The sequence below is a fragment of the Diadema antillarum genome, unplaced genomic scaffold (assembly GCF_040938485.1).
Source record: "Diadema antillarum isolate AM-2024a unplaced genomic scaffold, OU_Dant_1.0 seq00000867_RagTag, whole genome shotgun sequence".
Lineage (NCBI taxonomy): Eukaryota > Metazoa > Echinodermata > Echinoidea > Diadematoida > Diadematidae > Diadema > Diadema antillarum.
Window position 1 is genome coordinate 23,448 of NW_027271735.1, and position 20,379 is coordinate 43,826.

General features: G+C 39.8%; 1 protein-coding gene across 1 annotated transcript in view; it reads right to left on the reverse strand.

Moving 5' to 3' along the window:
- Window positions 1-8,480: 8,480 nt before the first annotated feature.
- Window positions 8,481-20,379, reverse strand: part of LOC139740609 (exosome complex component 10-like) — a 51,045-nt gene continuing 39,146 nt past the window's right edge. The window contains exons 16-19 of the mRNA XM_071651195.1: window positions 17,193-17,285; window positions 15,111-15,308; window positions 11,729-12,011; window positions 8,481-8,596 (exon numbers count right to left, since the gene is read on the reverse strand). Of these exons, the coding sequence (XP_071507296.1) occupies window positions 8,481-8,596; window positions 11,729-12,011; window positions 15,111-15,308; window positions 17,193-17,285 (690 nt within the window). The remainder of the gene's footprint in view (window positions 8,597-11,728; window positions 12,012-15,110; window positions 15,309-17,192; window positions 17,286-20,379) is intronic.

The window sequence follows — 20,379 nt, forward strand, 5'->3', positions numbered from 1 at the left end:
TGGTGATGTCATCGCTTCACTTTTTCGTTTTACACCGTTACATCGTTTTTATGTTACTAACAAAAGAATAATAAGTCTTCTGTAGAGTTGGTTTCAAATGCTAGAAATCAAATTGATCAATGTACTTTACAAGGTAAAACTGTCTCAATGGGCAAGGTCACATAGAATACATTAATTTTTTGAGCTTGTTTTTGTAAATAGACACTACGGGTGACAAGCAAAAGTTCCTTCAGCAAGGTTTTCCATGTCAATGGTCCATAAAATGAGGAACTATGCTCACCAGCCACAGTTTTTACACATAGTATGTGGAGAAAGATATTCCAGTCGAACCTGTCTATAGCGATCACCCAAGGAAGACAAAAAAGAGTGGCCATTACAGAGATTCCAACCCCAAGCACCTTCTGATCGGGAGATTCTCCCGCCTGAAACCCATAGCAAACGGGAGACTCCAATTTTAAGGGCCCTGGAAGCTCTAGGGTTCTAGATGCTCTCTCGTGCTATCTAAGGCTTATTTTTCAACATACAATGATATTAAAGTGGGTCTGCATTGGTAAGAAACATGTCTAGCGCCATCATAAGGCTCATTTCTCTCTGTGGTGCCCAGCATGTCTCCCATAATGCCGAGCGGCGTGCATCAAAATTAACCCGTTCCATACTGAATTCTGATATTCCCATAGACTTAACACACAGAGGTTCCCGTAGGGGATGGCCTAGCAGCGCAGCGGCTCGCTTCGCTCCCACATTATCTTGCGCAGTCCAGTGCATACATTCACGTACCACAGAAATCTAGATATCGATACCGTTATAGGTTGTCACTTATCACTTCGCGATGCGCGATCTGCATGTATGTTCGGTGCTTTCAAACACTGTATTCGACACTCAGATCGTTTATTCTGATCGTTGTGTCGAACTTCAATCTGCGATTATGTCGCGGATACGACTTGGTAAATGCTGGATCCAGTGGGAGGAGATGCGAGCTGTTTATCGGCAAGAAATGAACAAGATAAACGTTGCCCTTGACAGCCTATCAAGCCATTCAACACAGGATGACTTTGCTGGTCATCTGCTAGCTGCTGGATGTCCACCACTGGGCATCAGCACTGGTGTCGAGCCTATGAAGCTGTGTGCCAGGATTGCGGGATCAGCCCGTCGTGAAAGTTCCACTTGCACTCAGACTGAGTCAGAAGCCTCTGATAAGCCATGGTGGGTGAAACTCAACTTGTATGATATACAATTGTACCTACTTTTTATTCAGTTGCAAATGACATTCACTGAACGCTGAATTTATAACCTTCCAAATCCATGTAACGACTAACGTTACCGTTACTCGAATTACCGCTGCGTTGCCGTTGATCATCATAACATCGCGATGAACGATGACAAAATTTAAAACAACCTTATTCACGTTTTTTTCAGTGATTATTACAATAAATACTGACGTCCAACTTACGACAAGAAGTGTCTATGATGACTTGATGACTAGACCTAGACCTAGACCTAGACCTAGGCCTGATTAATAGTCGCAATACACGCGCCGAGGAGCCGAGGAGCTATTTTACCAGCTAATTTACCAGCTACAGGGGACACATTTCTTCGAAATTCTCGTGCACCTTGCGGAACTGCTACGATACACTAGAATATTAATAGTGCTTTTGGCTGCGGATTCTGAATTCAGAAGAATGGACACATTTGAATTTCACATTCAGCCTCAGCAGCATGACCCCGCTCTTCGTGTGTAGTCCCGTCCATTTGTCTTTGTGCGCTGTGCCCTGGAATAGTGATATACAGTCAGTGCACCGTGTCTCAGCTTGGCACTGTGCTGTGGAACCAGAACTTCACGTTGGAGACGAGCAGTCTACCCCATCATGCCCCAGCCTGTTCCGTCACAGTCCCCTCCCTCAACGAGGAAATCAACTGCGCTTGTTTGTCAAGTAATCAAGGAGCTGTTGAACAATGAAGACTACATCAATATGCTCAACAGTGTAGTCAGCAATGCAGTCGACAAGGCCTTCACTAAACTCAACAGCCGTGTTGAAGTGCTTGAAGGTCAAGTCCATGATCTCCAAAATGAATGCGACAACAAGTCACACCAGATCACAGTTCTCAAGAAGGAGATAAGTCAGCAGTCAGACCGAATCCAAAATCTTGTCCAGGGTCAACTCGACCTCGAGCAGTACTCCAGACGTAACTGCATCCGGATCTTCGGTGTCAGAGAAGCAGCAGGGGAATGCACCGACAACATACTGTGCGACATTGCTCAGAGCAAGCTAGGAATCACCATAAACCCAGCAACAGACATAGACCGGAGCCACCGCACAGGAAGGAAGAAACCTGAATCGGCCTCTCATTCTCCCAGACCAATCATCGTCAAAATGACCTCGTACAAAAAGAAGCATCAAATCCTCACAGCAAGAAGAAAACTGAAAGGAAGCGGTATCTCCATTCATGAAGATCTCACGAAGCACAATGTCGATCTCCTACGCAAAGCAACACACCACCAGAAAGTGAAGAATGCCTGGTCATCAGACGGTCGTATCATAGTCGAAATACCTGCCTCACATGGGAAAACGATCAACAAAGTAATCAGAAGTGAAAGTGATCTGGCCAGATTATGACTTAAACTTCTCAAAGTCCCCCACCTCCATGTATGTATCCTGTAAGTTTTTGTAGTTTTTGTAAGAGACAACGGGCTCAAGATAATATCTGTTATTTTTGTGCAACCTCTAGTTCCAGTCGCCTGAGGGCATTAGAAGAAGATGAAGATGGTGTATCTGTACTTAGTACTGAAACAGAATATTTCATTCCAAGTGAATTTGCCTCTATGATGAATGGTACGTTTTCAGAAATGTTTACGTGTCTGCATTTCAACTGTCGAAGTTTGAAGGGTAACAGTGATAACTTTATATCGTGCATTAATTCCTTGAATACTGAAATATCTATTATTGCTGTATCTGAAACATGGGCACAGGGAAATGAATCCCCTCAGTTTACGTTGCCCCAATATAAATTCCTCGGAAGGGGAAGAACAGATAAGAGAGGTGGAGGTGTTGGTATGTTCATTAATAGAAAATATAATGTTAAACAGAGATGTGATTTAGAGGTTTTTGATCAATGTATTGAGTCAACATTTGCTGAAATTATCAATTTGAAGGATAAAATTGTTATTGGCGTGGTATACAGACCCCCCAATCAATCTCTTCAATCATTTCTTACTGGTCTACAGCCAACGTTACAGAATATATCTCGAGAAGGTAAACATTGTATCCTACTTGGTGATTTTAATGTTGATTTATTGAGTTCCGACAGTTCCACTCACCAATTCTTGGACTTAATTCTTACCTCCTCATACACTCCTACTATTTTTAAACCAACACGTGTAACAAACCACTCTGCAACCTTACTTGATAATGTATTCATTAATCGTCCTGAAAATGTAGTTAAGTCTGGTATATTGATTTCAGATGTGAGTGATCATTTATCACCCTTTGTCATCTATCACCTTGGCCGTCAGCAGGTGAGCACCGAAAAGGAATCATCCACTTATATTTACAAAAGAATGATACATGAAGAGGGTATGACAAATTTTTTTTCATTGCTCCAGTCTTATGAGTGGAGCCACCTGGAAAATATTCCAGACATCAATGAGAAATACTCTGTTTTTATATCTCATTTTATGACCCTGTACGATGAGTGCTTTCCTATAAAGAAACTTGATAAAAAAAAATATGAGAAAAAACAAACTTGGTTTAACAGCCATCTGAAGAAGTTGTGTAAAAAGAAATACATTTTGTACCGTAAATACATCAAGAATCCTACAATGTACAGAAAAGAGATTTACGTCAAATATAGAAATTTTGTGAATAATGAAATACGACGTGTTAAGCGGGAATATTATCATGGTATTTTTGATAGAGTAAAAAATGACCAAAAAGGTACATGGAAGGCGATTAACGAAGTCTTGAATACATCGAAGTCTAAAACTACATGTGCAAGTATTATGAAAGAAGGTGTTCTGATTGAGGATAAAGAAAACATTGTGAATTTATTCAATGATTATTTTAGTAATATTGGTTCTGAGTTGGTTAGAAATATGCCCCCGTGTTCTATGAATAATGATTTTTCAGAGTATTTAAGACCGAGAGTATTACATACTATGTTTTTTAACCCCATTTCTGAATCTGATTTGATTACAGCTGTATTAAGTATAAAGGATAATAAGAGTTCAGGGCATGATGGCATAGAAGCATTTATTGTCAAAAAATGCATTCATTTGATTGCATCCCCATTATGCCATATTTTCAATACTTCAATTGAAAAAGGTGTTTTCCCAAGTGATATGAAAATCGCAAAAGTTATCCCAATCTTTAAATCTGGGGACAATCGTCTTTGTTCTAATTATAGACCAATTTCTATTTTGTCCATTTTTTCAAAGGTTTTCGAAAAGTTGGTACACAAACGATTGATCTCATTCTTGGAAAAAAATGCAATCCTGTATCAAGGGCAATTTGGTTTCAGACAAGGATATAGCACATTTATGGCCCTTTTAGAATTTGTCAATAATGCTACTTTGGCTTTTGAAGAAAAAAACATTGTTATTGGATTATTCTTAGACTTATCAAAAGCCTTTGATACTATTGATCACAAAATTCTGATAAGTAAAATGTATCATTATGGAATTAGAGGCAATGTGTTAAACTGGTTTGAAAGTTATTTGTTAAACAGAAAACAATATGTGTTTATTGATAATCATACTTCACAATTTCAACATATCAATGTTGGTGTCCCACAAGGATCAGTGTTAGGTCCATTACTCTTTTTGCTTTATGTAAATGACCTGGCTTTTGTAAGTGATGTTTTAAAGCCCATTATATTTGCTGATGACACAAACATCTTTCTGTCAGGCAAGGATATCCATGATATGAATGTTGTATTCAATGCAGAACTTGAAAAGGTGTATTCCTGGTTTTTATCCAACAAACTCACTATTAATTTTGAAAAAACAAATTTTATGATATTTAGACCTCAGCAATTACAGCTAGATACAGCTTTGTTTGATTTATCCATTAATGACCAAAAAATAAGTAATGTTAAAAAAATAAAGTTTCTTGGTGTCATTATTGACGAACATCTCACATGGAAAGATCAAGTGCAAAATATTTCAGGTAAAATAGCAAAAGCAGTGGGTATTTTAAACAGATTGAAGAGCTTGCTTCCTCTTCGAATTATGTTAAATATTTATAATACCTTGGTTTTGCCACATCTTTCATATTGTACTGTTGTATGGGGAAACTGCTCTAAATATCTTTTGGACAGATTGCTTGTTTTGCAGAAACGTGCAGTCCGTTGTGTCTCAAACTCTCACTTTTTAGCTCCAACAAACCCTTTGTTTGAGAAATTGAAGGTTTTAAAGGTCTTAGATTTGTATACATTGCAGGCAGCATGCTTCATGTACAAATTTTCTAGGGATTTACTGCCTGATGTTTTTAAAGAGTATTTTATTTGTAATAACAAAGTTAATTTGTATAGAACTAGAAACTCTGATAAATTGTATGTACCATTTTACCGTCTTAGCCTGTCAAGAAAGTCAATAAGGTATACAGGCCCAAAAATATGGAACTCAATTACCCCCAGTTTGAAATCATGCCCCACCATTTCATCATTCAAAAGACAGTTTAAGTTACAGTTGATTAATGCATACCGGTATTGTTCATAGAACTGTACTGTGTCTATACAGTGCACTGGCTGATTCTCGGCATGTGTTGTTCTGTGTTCTCTGTTCGGGCGCGCCTGCTCGGTGACCTTCACCCCGGCGCGCTGGCGCGGTGCGCGCGCCGGGGTGGGGGTCGCCGGGCGGCCGCCTCGGGTGGAGGATGTAGGGTGGTACAGGTTGGGAATCGCGCGCGTGCCTGTGGTGATTATGATCGGAGCCTTCTACATTCATTGTACAATGTATTACAATTATTCTTTTACACTGTACTCAGTACATGTATCGTAATGGAGAGCTCTGATCATGTTGGAAGTGGTGCGCCCTCAGTGGCGGGGCGCGGCTCACGATATTGCTTGGCATAAATGTACACACTGAAGAATCACGATTATACAGCTGCACACCATATTCAATGATACTCGATGATGATATGTATTTTTTTTTTGTCTTTGTCGATTCTTATAGAATATTATATGCTCAAACCATATATATATTTCTTAAATTGCATTCAATGATAATTCTTGCCCATTTTTGTCCCACCCTTTTTATGGTTGTTTTTGGTATGTCGTGGTTCCTTCCTTTTGGATGTGCTTTTTTTTTTTTCTTCTTCTTCTTCTTCTTCTTGCCCCTATTTATTGCAAATCCAGTTCTTTTTTATGCGACTCATGATTTATGTAACAGTGTATAACGACATACAGTTTTAATATTGTATATTTGCTCAGGGGATCAGCCTCGAAAGGCCAATGGCCTACTGCTGATCTCCTCCACCATTTATTTTAATTGTTATGTCAATCTGGAACACACACTTTTTAACTTTTAACTGTGATTATGTATTTATCCAAAATAATTTTTGGTTTGTATGTATGTGTTAGAACTGATTGATTGTGTATTTATATGTTTTTACCTGAACTGTGGAAATAAACTGAATTGAATTGAATTGAATTGAATTAAGTCAATTAGTGAACGTGTACGGTGTAGACCCATAACGGGCCATATCAGTATCACTATCTTATCAATCAGTATGAACGTTTTCATTTTAGCGTTTACAAGTATTTTTAAGGTTATTGTTCCTCACTAACCCAGCCTCAACAAATTGTCGAATGAAATTTCTAGGAAGGGAAATCATGATAAATTCAAGATATGTTATCTGTTTTCCAATTGCAATCTCGAGATGTTAGCTTGGTGTCATTTCTCACATGTGTGATAATAATATTCAGGGCAGGGGGACAGCACATAGATATAGGAACCGCATGTACATTTGTTCTGGTACTACTAGGCCTAGTAGTTTACTAGTAGTACAATTTGTACTATTACTACACTGTACTAACGTTTAGATCTATATAACTCTTACCGTCTAACTGTTAGTAGTAGCAAAGATTTATGTGTGAGAGATATTCGTAAATGCATCTGGAGCTTTCCCTCATCACTCATTGTGTTGGACTTCATGAAAACTCAATAAAGAGCATGAAATTTGAAGGAATATTTTACTGCACATCATGTAGATATCTAAATCAGCTGGCCCGACGAAGAAACCGACGGCCACATTACAGTAATTCACTGCCCAGCGATGTTTTTCTGCTCGCTGCGCTGGTATGGTGTATAGCGAGTAGGTCATTAATTGGCTGAGTGAGTGGATTGTCCCGGATCTCTCTCGCGACAAGTAACCCGTTCCCTCGCGATCGGCCGAAAGATTGAGGCCGCGCCGGGCGGGCCGCGCCGGGCGGGCCGGGCTGGGCTCTCGGTACCCCACCATAATTATTATGCACTGCTTGTGTGTGTTCTCTCGATCTCGGCTCTGCGCACAGCTGCTGTGAGATCGTGCGCTGACCGGCATGCAGGCGGCGATCAGCCACAAACGATGTAACCACAGAACTAGAGTTCTGACTTGAGTTAACCCAGCCACCGGAAGTTTTGATAGATGGCGCTCTTTACAAAAAGGTCTGGCATCAAAATAATGCCCAGTGCAGACCGGCTTTAAGTAAGAAATCATTTCAAGCGGGAGACATAGAGCCAGGGCGGGAGAATGGGAGATTTTGCAAAAACGGACTTTCGGCGGGAGATCTCCCGTCGAAAACGGGAGAGTTGGAGTCTCTGCCATTGTAGATAGGCGGCCGCTTTTAAGTCAGCGTATACAGCAGGTGGCTGCCATAGACAGGTGGCTACTATTCAAGACAGGTTTGACCATATTTACATTGTATGACAGATCACAATCTGTAAGTTGAATGGCGGGGGGATTCTAACATTCATGTATAAGATTGAGGAGCAAGGTGTTGTAGGTAATGAAAAACCAGCAAACATATTCTATATGTGACTCTTTTCTTTACAGGCAACCAATGTAACTGTTTGCAGTTGTAGATTATAACTTTTTAAAGCATTTAGTCACTATTTCCAACACTAATTTGTTCATACAAGTGTACACGTAGCTTCATATTTACACAACATCAGGGATTCTCTGGAAGCACGAAGGACCTACCTTACAATTTTCACTCTGGAAGTAGTATTTAAAAGTGCCCTTTGCAAGTGAACTGAATGTTCACCAAGGCAGTTCACAAATAAAAACCACAGTTTCATACTCCAGCCACAGAATTGTAAGAAAAAAAAAATGAGAAAGTTGACAAAAATAATGGATAAATATACAGACAGTTATAAATATCTTGCATATTACCACAGCTGATTCATATTTAATCATCACATAAAAGAAAACAGAAACCACCAAAAAGTTTGTTCATTTACTTATCAAAATTAGTAGCAAAATATTTTATATTCGCAAAACATTTTATATTCGCAAAATAAAAAGACAAACAAACAGATAAACTCTGACCTTAAATTGACCTCTGCCACGACCTCTCTGATCACGATGACCTCTCCCTCTTCCCCTGGAACGCCGGGATTCTGACAACGGAAAATAAGATGATCTTTCAAAGACAGAAAACGATTCCTACAATTTGTATGCCAATATCACAGACAACTACTTGTCAACTTTATTGATTCAATATCACGATTGTGAAACACTTAGCAGAATTATCATACCTGATATAGTGTCAGCCTGAATTCAACTGACAAATTGCGCTCAATTAAAGCAAATAAATATGCTTCCAAACTCATTGCGAGGTCACCATTTGGCACGCCACTTTATACTACCTGACAGACAGCATAGAGTACATTATACAGCATTTTCTTGATGATTCGCTTTCTTTTTGATGGGAGGGGGGAGGAGCAAAAGTAACACTAATATCATGCTTGCAGTTACTTAAACACAAGACTAGAGATAAAATGCCTGCATTTGAATCCAACCAAGGGCCCATTTCATAAAACTTGTCATCAGTAACAACTGCCACATTTCTATGACAAATTTGCTCTCAGCCAATCAGATGCAATGATTTCAGTAGCTTGTCACATCTATGACAACTTGTCACTGATGACAAGTTTTATGAAACGGGCCGCAAGTCTTCATAAAAAACAACAAATAAGTTAAATACTACTGACATCATCATTTTTCTTTTCTTTTTATTTTTTTGCTCCATTTCTCTTTCTGTTTTGTTCTGGTTTGTAAAGAAAATTTAAGTCCTGGTACTCATAAATGACAAATTTTATATTCCTAAAGTGCACTGCACCCAAACATGGAGCACATGTCACTGCACTTTGATACCTGGCTACATAAATATTGCATAAAAGTGAAACGATGCATGGCATGGAAACTTCGGAGTATAGCAACCTAAGAAAAAAATCTTTTTCTTTTTTCCTTCGAACTTCATACACATGTAATTCGATATGAGCAACATCAAGCCAACCTAATGAAAAGTACAACAAAGTGTAAAGGATAATAAAAAAAAGAATGTCAAGGAAGACAAACAAAGAAAGCATGATGAAAGCCTTTGAGTCCTGCACAGTCAGACACATAAACATGGTCACTGTATGCGACATACATTTCGCGGGGTTTTTATTTTCGCAAATTTTGCGAGCTGGGTGTTATTCGTGAATGAAATACATGTAATACACAAAAAATGTTAACTCCGATCCCGACTCTGATCCTGGCATGAATGCAACACGCACACATACATTTCTTCATTCACAGCTGGACGCAGTATGATTGAAAATTTAACAACTCACGTAATAAATGTCAGGAAGTCCCACTTTGCAAAAAAAATTTGACTCACTACTGAGATACTGTATACGATGAATATTTCATGAGGTTTTAATTTTTACGAATTTCGCGAGTCAGGAGCTATTCGTGAAATTAAAGACGCGCGAAAATATTGACTCTGATCCCGATGTGAATGTGACGTACGCCTGTACACTTCTCCATTCAGTACAGGACTCCACAATCACGAATCTAACCACTCGCGAAATCATCGAGAATTCCTGATTCGCAAAAATTTAGACTCACGAAATATATGGCGTATACAGTATATGCTGTATAATACAGTATTTCTATCCCTATCAACATTTCCTGCACAGAGATTTCAAGATGGAGTTTTTCAACTATTCGTTGCCAACATTTGATGGACTTCCCACAAACCCTGAACTTCTCTAGGTGTCAGGTTCCATGAAGGAGAAGGCTAAATTTAACTGCTTCAGGAACCTCCTTTATACCCCCATAACACAGAGATTTGTTCTCATTGGTCACTCATCGGAGGCAAAATCTACTGCTTCCAGCCACCCACCGAAGTGTATCGGATGGCATTCGGATGAATCCAACTTGTGTTGGTCAACCATCAGGTCAGTGTCAGACATGCCAGGCATGATCTGATGAGGCAAGATCGTCTGATGAGGATCTCACGCAACATATCTGACACTGACCCGATAGTCAACCAACACAAGTCTGATTCATCAGACTGTGATCTGATACACTCTGGTGGGAAACCAGAAGCAACAAACTTTGCCTTCGATGAGTGACCGATGAGAAGAAGTTTATATTGGTTTCATTTTTTTTTTATTTCAAAAGATGAAAAGTCCAACTTTCAAGAGGCGATTTTGTATTATCGTATTTCACTCTTTTTATCGAACTTCATACTATGAAATCGTCTTGGCTGGCATCTCTGTACCAATACTAGCAGTTCACGAATGAGGAAATTGTCCTCCAATCTCTGATAAGACATCTCTCACTCGGCAAATCACAAACTCGTAAAAAAGAATTAGAAAAGTGTTGCTAGGGGCAACAGCTGTCTTTTGTGGAAAAGGGTAAAGGGACTATTGGTGGACAGAATCATTTTCACACATGTAGAACATTATCATCCTTAATGGCACATCTGACTTGCCTAACACACAATTTTTTTCCTAATAATGGCATCTTTAATCCACGACAGATCCCTACACTTTCTGTAAAGTACTATACAATTTGTATACTTGTTCCCTTTAGTACCTGAAGACCTAAACTACAGACTTGGTAAGAAAACCAGCAACCAGACTAGATTTCATATCTGTCTCAGACTTCAAATTTCAGACAGGAGATACAAAGGATGGCAAACTTTTGATATTTGTACAAATAATCAAGTTTCTAATTATTCAGTCAAGTCAAATTAATTTCCATTTTTCTCAGCTTTCATGTTTGTGACTTCATTAGGGTGAGTACATGACAGGCATCATATTCTTCTGAATGTCCTGTTTTCTCAGAGGATAGGCAGATATTTGATACTCGTCACATGCTTTAAGTATTCTCAATAAGTCTGATTTGTTCAACAGTAGGATGTTCAATCTCTGTCTAGACTTGCCAAGTTTGCCAAGATAATTTTTGCGAAGTTTTCTGCACTATATCTAATATAGCTCTGATAAGGTATTCTACATTCAAAGTGTGCATTCTATAATCATCCAAGCACTAATTTAAACATATCTATGCTACCTGCTACTTCTGTCATATGGCATAGGCCTACGTACAGTGTATATTTTGATATAGTTTATGTCTTGTAGCCGTCATACCCCTGTACTAACACATTTCTCAGTGTACTCCGAGAGAGTTGACAGAAATGAAGTAAAAGTTCAGGTCATTTTTGTCCTCAAAGAGAAATGATGGAAGTACATACTGACCTTGGAACACAGTGTAGTCTGCCTGACTGTAATCATAGGGCGTGACCCGTCTCTCTCCTCTCTCTCCCCTTGACTCCGCCCACTGGTCTCTCTCTCCCCTAGACTCCGCCCACTGGTCTCCCTGCTCCCTTGACTCCGCCCTGTGGTGTCTCTTATCCTCGCCCCGCCCATGTTTCTCCGCCCCTCTCCTCTCGGCGTGCTCTCCACGGCGATCCTTCTTTGGCCTCGGAGTCTCACCGGTTGGGTTGTCTGAGTGCTTTCTTTTCTTGGACTGTTTCCCACCCTAGTCCAGACAAAGAGATGGCCGATATGTCAACTGTGAGAGAGACTATCACAATAGCTGATTTGACAGATGTTACCAAGCCAGATACTGTAAAAGTGGAAATTTTTGCGGTGTTGAAATTTTCGCGCATTTCGCGCATCCACAAACTAGCACGAAAATAAAAGCACGCTAATATTTTTGCTTGCCATATGTTCCTGTGTGTGATGTCTTGATTCCTAGTCGCGTGAAAATATCCACTTATACAGTACTGTATATGCCATATATTTCGAAAGGTTTTTATTTTCGTTAATCTTGCGAGTTGGATGCTATTTGTAAAACTAATAATGCACTGATCCTGACCATGATGCAACAGGTATGTGTATATTTCTCCTCTCATCACTGTACTCCCAGAATTTTATCGAATTTGACCACTCACCAAATTGTCAGAAAGCCTTGATTCGCAAAAAAAAATTTGACTCGCTATTAAAATAAATGGCGTATGCAGTAATGCAATATGAACCAAGTGCTATCCATGCTATAGGTGTATTTGTGAGCAGCATCATCAGGGGCGGATCCAGGAATTCTGCAAAGGGGGGGGGGCGCAACTAATATTTCTGGTGCCACTTCCGGGTTTCATTTCATTTTTTTTTTAAATTTCTTTTGTTTTTAACGATAAATAAAGGGGGGCGTGTGCCTCTTGCGCCCCCCCTCTGGATCCTCCAAGGATCATTATCAACAATCAACTATCTACATGTACTTCTACTAGTGTGGTATTCTACTATACCATACTTCAGCATGTTCTGATGAATTTTCATGTATGTAATTGTGTTGTGTGCCTGGCAGAAGGGTCTTAGCATAATATCAATGTTGCCATGCAAGAGCCCTTCTGCCGGACACACAACAAATATACCTCTAAAAACCATGAGATTTTCCCCTTTCTACAAATATAGGGATTCAACAAAATTTAATGGTGTGACCATTGACTGGAATCCATCGACCCTTCGCACAGGTTGTCATTGTACGCCCCTAATGACTCCTTTCATTGAGTCCCTCCCCCTTCCAACCTTCACATTTACTAATGAAGGTTGCTCTTCTTAAAAAAAAAAATATATATATATACATAAATCATATAACACTCTAGCTTTCCCTAATCACTGTATTTGACATTAAGTTAACAACATGACAAAGGGTCAAATTGAATTAGTTTCATAAGCAATATTGTACTTACATTAATGTATCTGCGGGTTTTAAATCGTTATCCTTCTACACCCACAGATTTCTGCTAAAAAGCTCTTCCCCTGCTTTTTTTGTTAAGAAATTCTCATGAAGGGAATGGTGACTGTGAATGGGTACTTAGGGTGAACATAAAACAGTGACAAGGACGAATAGAAAAGTCTATAGCATAAACACAACTGAAGTCATTGGACAATTCTCTTTTACGCTACGTGGGGGGGGGGGGGGGGGAGGGGAAGAGATTCATAAAGTATGAAGAAAGAGTACAAATGATGCATCAGCCAAGTGAGGAGGCATCATTGAATGATTCTAATCTCTCGCGACAAGAGTCCACGAGTGTGCCTCTCTTGTTTGGCTGCTCCGTTTGAAGGTCTGCCAGAGACAAGCAAGGCCAACCAAGAGCCGAGCAGCAGCCAAAAATATTTCACTCCGATCTCTGACGTGACGGGGTGAGGCACCTTGCTGCTATTTTAGCCAGACACCCATTGTCTGCCGGGGGAACGGAAGGACTCAACCTTCATACAATCAATCCATGTACTTCATTAGTCACTGGATGATTTATGGCACAGCTCACGGACCAGCACAAAAATGCAGGAAAACAGGACACGGGAAATGAGGAAAGAAATGCCTTTAATTGGCACGGTACAAGGAGGGATTATCTCACATGATATCAAATGCGATTCACACAATATCTATCAAACTTGGCCAGACATTCTTAATTCAGAATAACATCACTCCAATCACGCCGTTTTCTTTTAAAGCTAGAGCATTGTCACCCTAACTGTGATATTGAAAGAGAAAGGCAATATTCTCTGTATGAAGTGGCAATAAAATATTTCGCATTCAATCTCGGATACCGCCGTAGCGATCTTCAGCACATTTGAAACTGATTCATCGATAGTGTTACTGCAAGATATATGAACAAGCAGATTTAAGTATGATTTGGGTGCGAGCCAAATCAAAAGTGGGCATGTGCACATCCAGAGAGGCCCCAGGTTGACTGTTTCAAGATCATACAAAGAAGAGGAGATATAACCAGAATAGTTTAGAGTAGATTCGATGAATATTCTCTAAGGGTTTGCATGATGAGAGGCTCAAGTTACAATAGTTTGTGGTGAATCACAAACATTTCTTCAATGATTTGTCCAAACTACTCTGATTTCATCTGGACCATGATCAGGATTTGCTTATCAAAAGGATCAAAGTAGGCCCTCTTCAAGACCATACTCAGTCAAGAAAGATCAATGTAGCTCACCCCAAAACATGGAACTTTTATTTTCAAAAGTTTATTCTCTTCCAACATTAACTTTGAGTAGAAATAAAGTGTCCAGTGTGTCGACTGACAGTTTAGCACAAACGGAACAGGGTGAATAAGGCATGCAGTGTACTGCACAAAATGGGCCCCTGTCTTGCGGACGCTGAAGTCTACCTTGTACTGCACTTGTTCCCCAAACTAAAATACCACATTGAAAATGATGGGGAAGAGGGAGAGGGGGAGAGGGCGAGGTAGAGGGGGAGAGGGAGAGGGGAGAGGGGAGGGGGAGAGGGATGAAGGGGAAAGGGGAAAAGGGGGAGGGGAGAGGGCAGGGTAGAGGGGAGGGGAGAGGGGGAAGGGAGAGGGGGAGAGGGGAGGGGGAGAGAGGGGAGGGGAGGGGAGAGGGGAGGGGGAGAGGGGAGGGTAGAGGGGAGAGGGGGAAAGGGGTGGGAGAGAGGGGAGAGGGGGAGAGGGGGAGAGGGGAGAGGGGGAGAGGGGAGAGGGGAGAGGGGGAGAGGGGGAAAGGGGGAAAGGGGGAGGGGAGAGGAGAGAGGAGGGGAGGGGAGAGAGGAGGGGGAGAGGGAGAGGGGGGAGGGGGAGAGGGAGAGGGGGAAGGGGGGGGGGGACTTTACCATTTGTCTGACTGGCAGCGGCAGCTCAGAGCTCCTTCCTGGCCCTTCTTCCTTTTTATTCTCCTCTTTCTTCTTCTTGGCAGCGTCTGGGTTAAACACTACACGCGTCTCATACGTCTCGGGCTCCTCCTTCTCCGGCTTTGGCCTCTTGGTGGCTCTCTTCATGATCCAGACAGACAGAGGCTGGACAGAAGAAGACTGGAGGGAGAGATTTCATTTCTTTCTATCGTACCTTCATATTTACCTATTCAGTTACGCCAATTGTCATCTACGGAAACATTCAAATCCAATCTGAAAATGTATTTGTTCTTTTCACATCGAGGATTACATAATTGCAAAACACAATTTTAGGAAAAATTGTGTTTGCTTGTTGTTTGTTATTTTCTTTCCTGTTGTCATGTCTACAACGCATACATGCATATATATTTTTTTTCTTTTCTTTTTTGAAGGGCCACGAGCACTGAAAGGCGGCCTGCAAGCTATACAAATAACCACTGCTATTATTTATTATCATTATTATAATCATCATTATCATTATCATTATCATTATCATTATCCTTATCATTATCATTATCATTATCATTTTTTTTTCTTTTGCCAATTCACAATGCATGCTTTACTTTTCATTCGGTTCGCATTACTCCTGATATTCATGTAAACAAGTTTTAATAGTGGAGTAAAATAGCAAAAAACATGCCAGCAGAGTCAACAAAAGTGAATCAAAATTACTATCAACCAAGAAATGTACGTACTTATTACACATATGATAAATATCTAGAAAACTGTCATGAAATTTCAATATGGAGAGCAGATATTAAAGTGGAGTTTATTTTGTGGTTATGTGAAAAGATCTATAATATCAATGAAGTAGCTTTATAATGTTAATGTCCCATTGTGGAATGTGATTTTTGGTCAGGCGAGGGCTACAGACCATCGTTTTGCATGTGTGTGTTTGTGTTGGGTGGATGTGTGTCTCTTACAAATCCATAATTGCGGCTAATAGAGGTCATTTGTGACCCTGCACCCCAAAACAAACAAAAAGTCACCAGACATGGATTTTTAGTTAAGAGTAGATTCTGAAAGAGCAGACTCTAAGCTTTAAAATGACGTATAACTCAATTCAAATGGACCCTCCTAACCTATCTAAATATTGGAGAGAAAGGACACACTCTGAAAAGTGTGAACTGAGAAAACAGGCTCTGAAGTACAGGGTGTATTCAAGAGCTTAATCTTTAACAAGCTATACTGGCTGTGGGATGAATGGAACAAAAAAACAGGATGTTGACCACTGGAGCAACAACAATGAAGGGGTTATCAGATTAAGCTGAAATTAAGCATGCTTCATTAGCACATTCTGTACATGACAAACGCCAACTTTCAATGCAGTAGCATCATTCTTTTTAAAGTTATTGGAGTTGAAAGTGAAGTGTATTGACAGGGTTTTTTGAGAAACGGGAAGAGGGTTCTATGAGAAACAACTAATCACACTATTCCACCAAAAAGTGTTTGGGAAAAACTGCTGAAAACACAAGTTCCTGTTTGTTTTATGATCCCAAACTTTAATATGATATAGAAAAAGACTTGCTCTTTCAGAAAATATGGAAAGCTAAAAATTGGCATGGTTGACTCATTTCACTTATTTTCAGTCCTCAAACAAAATCACTGTGTGCGACTTTTTGTTCGTTTTGAGATGCACGGTCACATTTGGTCACACCTGGTACTCGCACTTATCCCTTCAGCATACTGTCATGTACTTGCATCAGCCTCCCCCCATATCAGAAGATTTCCTTCCCAAACAGTAAGTACTGTATAAGCTGTTATTTTCGCGAGGGTTTAACTTTCACGAATTTTGCGAATTACTGTTGAACTGCAAATTTAACAGCACGCGAAAATGTCACCATGCACTACATGTAGTTTAATAGTGCGCCTATGATAGCCTCGGGTGTCAATTCGCGAAAACAACACCTCGTGAAAATGTCCGTGACCTCCTGATTCGCGCAAATATCTGTCAAGTGTACACGAAAATAACAGCTTATACAACATTCCTTCTCCGAATTTATTCCCACGTACATGTATATATACCTGTTGCGATGCTTTAGTCTTGTCGTTTACTGTGATCTTGTCTGCCTCCAGGATGTTGGGTGAAATCTGCCTGGGTTTTGAGAGGAGCATGTACTGTAGAAACAGGTGCAAAGAATGGAAGAGAGAAGACAAGAATCAGTAAAATAATACCAGAGTCACAAGGTTACACCATCTGGGCCTTGTTTTATGAAGAATTAAAACTGATTTTAAAGTTGATTTCAAATGTAAGTCTATGGCAGCCTGTGTGGTACAGAAATTTAGAATCCATTTTATCTTTTGATAAAACAGGGCCCAGGTCCTGGGAGATTCAATGTAGAAATGATCATCTCTTCCTATAGCAATTAATTAAGCCATTGAGGATGAGCTGATTTTGCTACAACACACATTTCCAATAGGCACCTGCTTGAGCATACTCAGGACTAGTCTTCAATGGGCTAAAGACGGAGCAGTGTGGGGATGCCACGGAGCGGGAAGGTTGGCCAAGCTCAGACATTAAGTATTCAAGAATCACTATAAGGAATTATGTACAGCTTTATCACTGATTTCTATGTAAAGTACACTAATAGTCAAAGAATCGGTTTATTGCCACTTGGTCTAATATCGGATGGTCTACTTTCCAGTTCGTCTAACACCACTAAGGCTAAACTCATTTGGTCCACCACCAATTTCGTCTAATGCCCATTTATTTTCACTTGGTCTAATGCCCAGGTTGGCTAATTATCGTTTCATCTAATAACCGGATGGTCTAACTGCAATTTTGCATCCCTGAATTTTTTTGTCATTTTGTCTAATAAACCATGGTATTAGACAAAATGGGCATAGCCCATATATGGAAGTAGACCAACTAGTAATGAGGCTAAGTGACAATTGGACTAAATGGTCACTAGACGAACTGGTTGTAGACGAAATGGGATTAGACCAAATGGGTTGAGACTAAATGCCTATGACACGAAGTGGGAGTAGACCAAGTGATAGATCACCAAAGAATATTGACTAGAATCAATCGTTACTGATAAGCATACGCATCGCTGCATATATTCGCAGACTTGCAATTTCTATTGACTAGCAGGCCTACACTTGTCATGGTTTTTCGATGTACATTGTAGTACCTTGGTGGGCAGGTAAATGAAAATCAATTCAAGTTGTCACCCTTGTTTCTTCCACTCTACCAGGTTTTTGAATCAAAAGTTCTAAATCTCCTACATTCACCTTGTCATATTGAAGAAAGATTAGATGGACATTGTTGCAACAGATTTTTCTTCTTTTTTTTTTCAGTAGAAAATTGAGTAGAAGTCTTAAAGCTGTGACTCTAGCAATGGTGAGAGAACAGAACTATTCGGAATGAACAAACATGATTACACATGTGCAAACGCAATTCTACCTACAATTTTTGTATGAACAGATTAAACTGTACAGTAGTTACGCACAATTACAAGTTAACTTTGCTTGTGAGAGGAAACAAGATTTCAGTAAATTAAGAACAGGGAGAATGAACAACAACAAAAAAAAATAGCTGACTACAGATGACCTGATATACAATCTACAGATGCGTAGAACATACCGTAGATACATACCTACTGAAATGTACATGCACACACAATGTACACATGTCCACTATGTGAATATTTACAAGACAAAGAACAAATCTATCCCATTTAGACCTAATCAGCTTTTTATGGAATGACTGACAACCCAGAACAAGTGTCTACAAAGTCCAATAAGTGAGGGATTGTTTTTGTTTTATTTTTCTTCCCACTACAAGGAGAACATATTTTATGTCAACAGCCTAAATACATTTTCTTGTTTTAACAATTACAGGGCAGTCCACAATGTGAAATTTAAGTCTCCCATACAATTTGTTTATGTAAAAATCTTGATATTGAGCATGACGGTAGTGTAATGTCCTATGCAGCTGATGGTTCTACACGCTTGGTGATACCTTATTCATGTTTGTTCTTTATTGCTTGACCACTACCAATGGGATTGTGATCAAAGGATTGAGATATGAAGCCAACTGCCTTTATAAAGTTCAGATACATTCTGTGCATTTGCAAGTTCCTTGTCTGCAGCATGTCATCATTTCTTGGCATGGTGCTCAGAATGCTCTCAAGACTTTATTTAAATTTCAGATCGATGGCAAAATGTCCACCAGAGAATTCCATCTGCCTGCCATAAGCAAGGCCAGCTGATGCTAACGAACCTCCACTCATCATTAACAGCTCTAGAGCCAGTCATCTTTTTTTGACCAATACAAGAAAGGTCAGCAAACTGGTCATTAGCTCTTCCCACTAACAAGGCACATGACCTTGATTTTATAACAACCTCATCCCCAAATGAAAATACTTTGCAGGACCCAGAGAAATGTCAAACCAATGTATCTGTCACCTATCCTTGCCAAAATCAACACATTCCACACTGTATGCTGGCAGTATAGACCCATGTGGTTTGGGCGCTGTTTTGTTTTTTATTTTTTTTTATGTTAATGTCTTTATCAACCAAAACTGGGGGGCTTCAGTGTGTCTATTAACAATTATAGTTAAAGGGGTATTCCGGACGATTTTTATAATTCAATATCATATAGTACATAAATCGACAGTTCTTCCATGTATAGATTTGTGGAATTTATTGTGGTCCTTGAGCAGAGAAACCAATTTTTGGAAATAAACAAATTACACCGAACAGTGTTCATGACATGGGAGCCTTACATATTTCAGAAATGTGGCAGTGTAATTCCATTACAATACGGCTTGTGAAAACAAGCTCACCTGTGTAAAATCTATACATGCCTTCTTTTGTTCTGCTTCATTGAGCCCCAACTCATGCATGCATTCTAATGGTAAGGCTGTGTGTCATCATCCTTGTTCATTGCAATTTGTTATAAATTTTGAAAACATTCCTATTCCTCATCCCAGTCACAATGAATTCTGAAACTCTGTACCTGGTATAACCAATTTATAGATGTTCAGTATGAAAATCGTCCGGAGGTTTCCTTTAATGTATGAATTGACATAGCGTTGCGCCTGATTCCTTGCATTATCCATTGAATCATCTCTTCTTCTGACTTTGGAAGCCGCCCAGTCATGGCCAACATAAGTTACAGTGTTTTAAAAATAGGTAAAGAAAAACCCAAACACAATGCCCGGGCACTTTCAGGGCAGAAGAATAAAAATCTATTTTGACCACCATG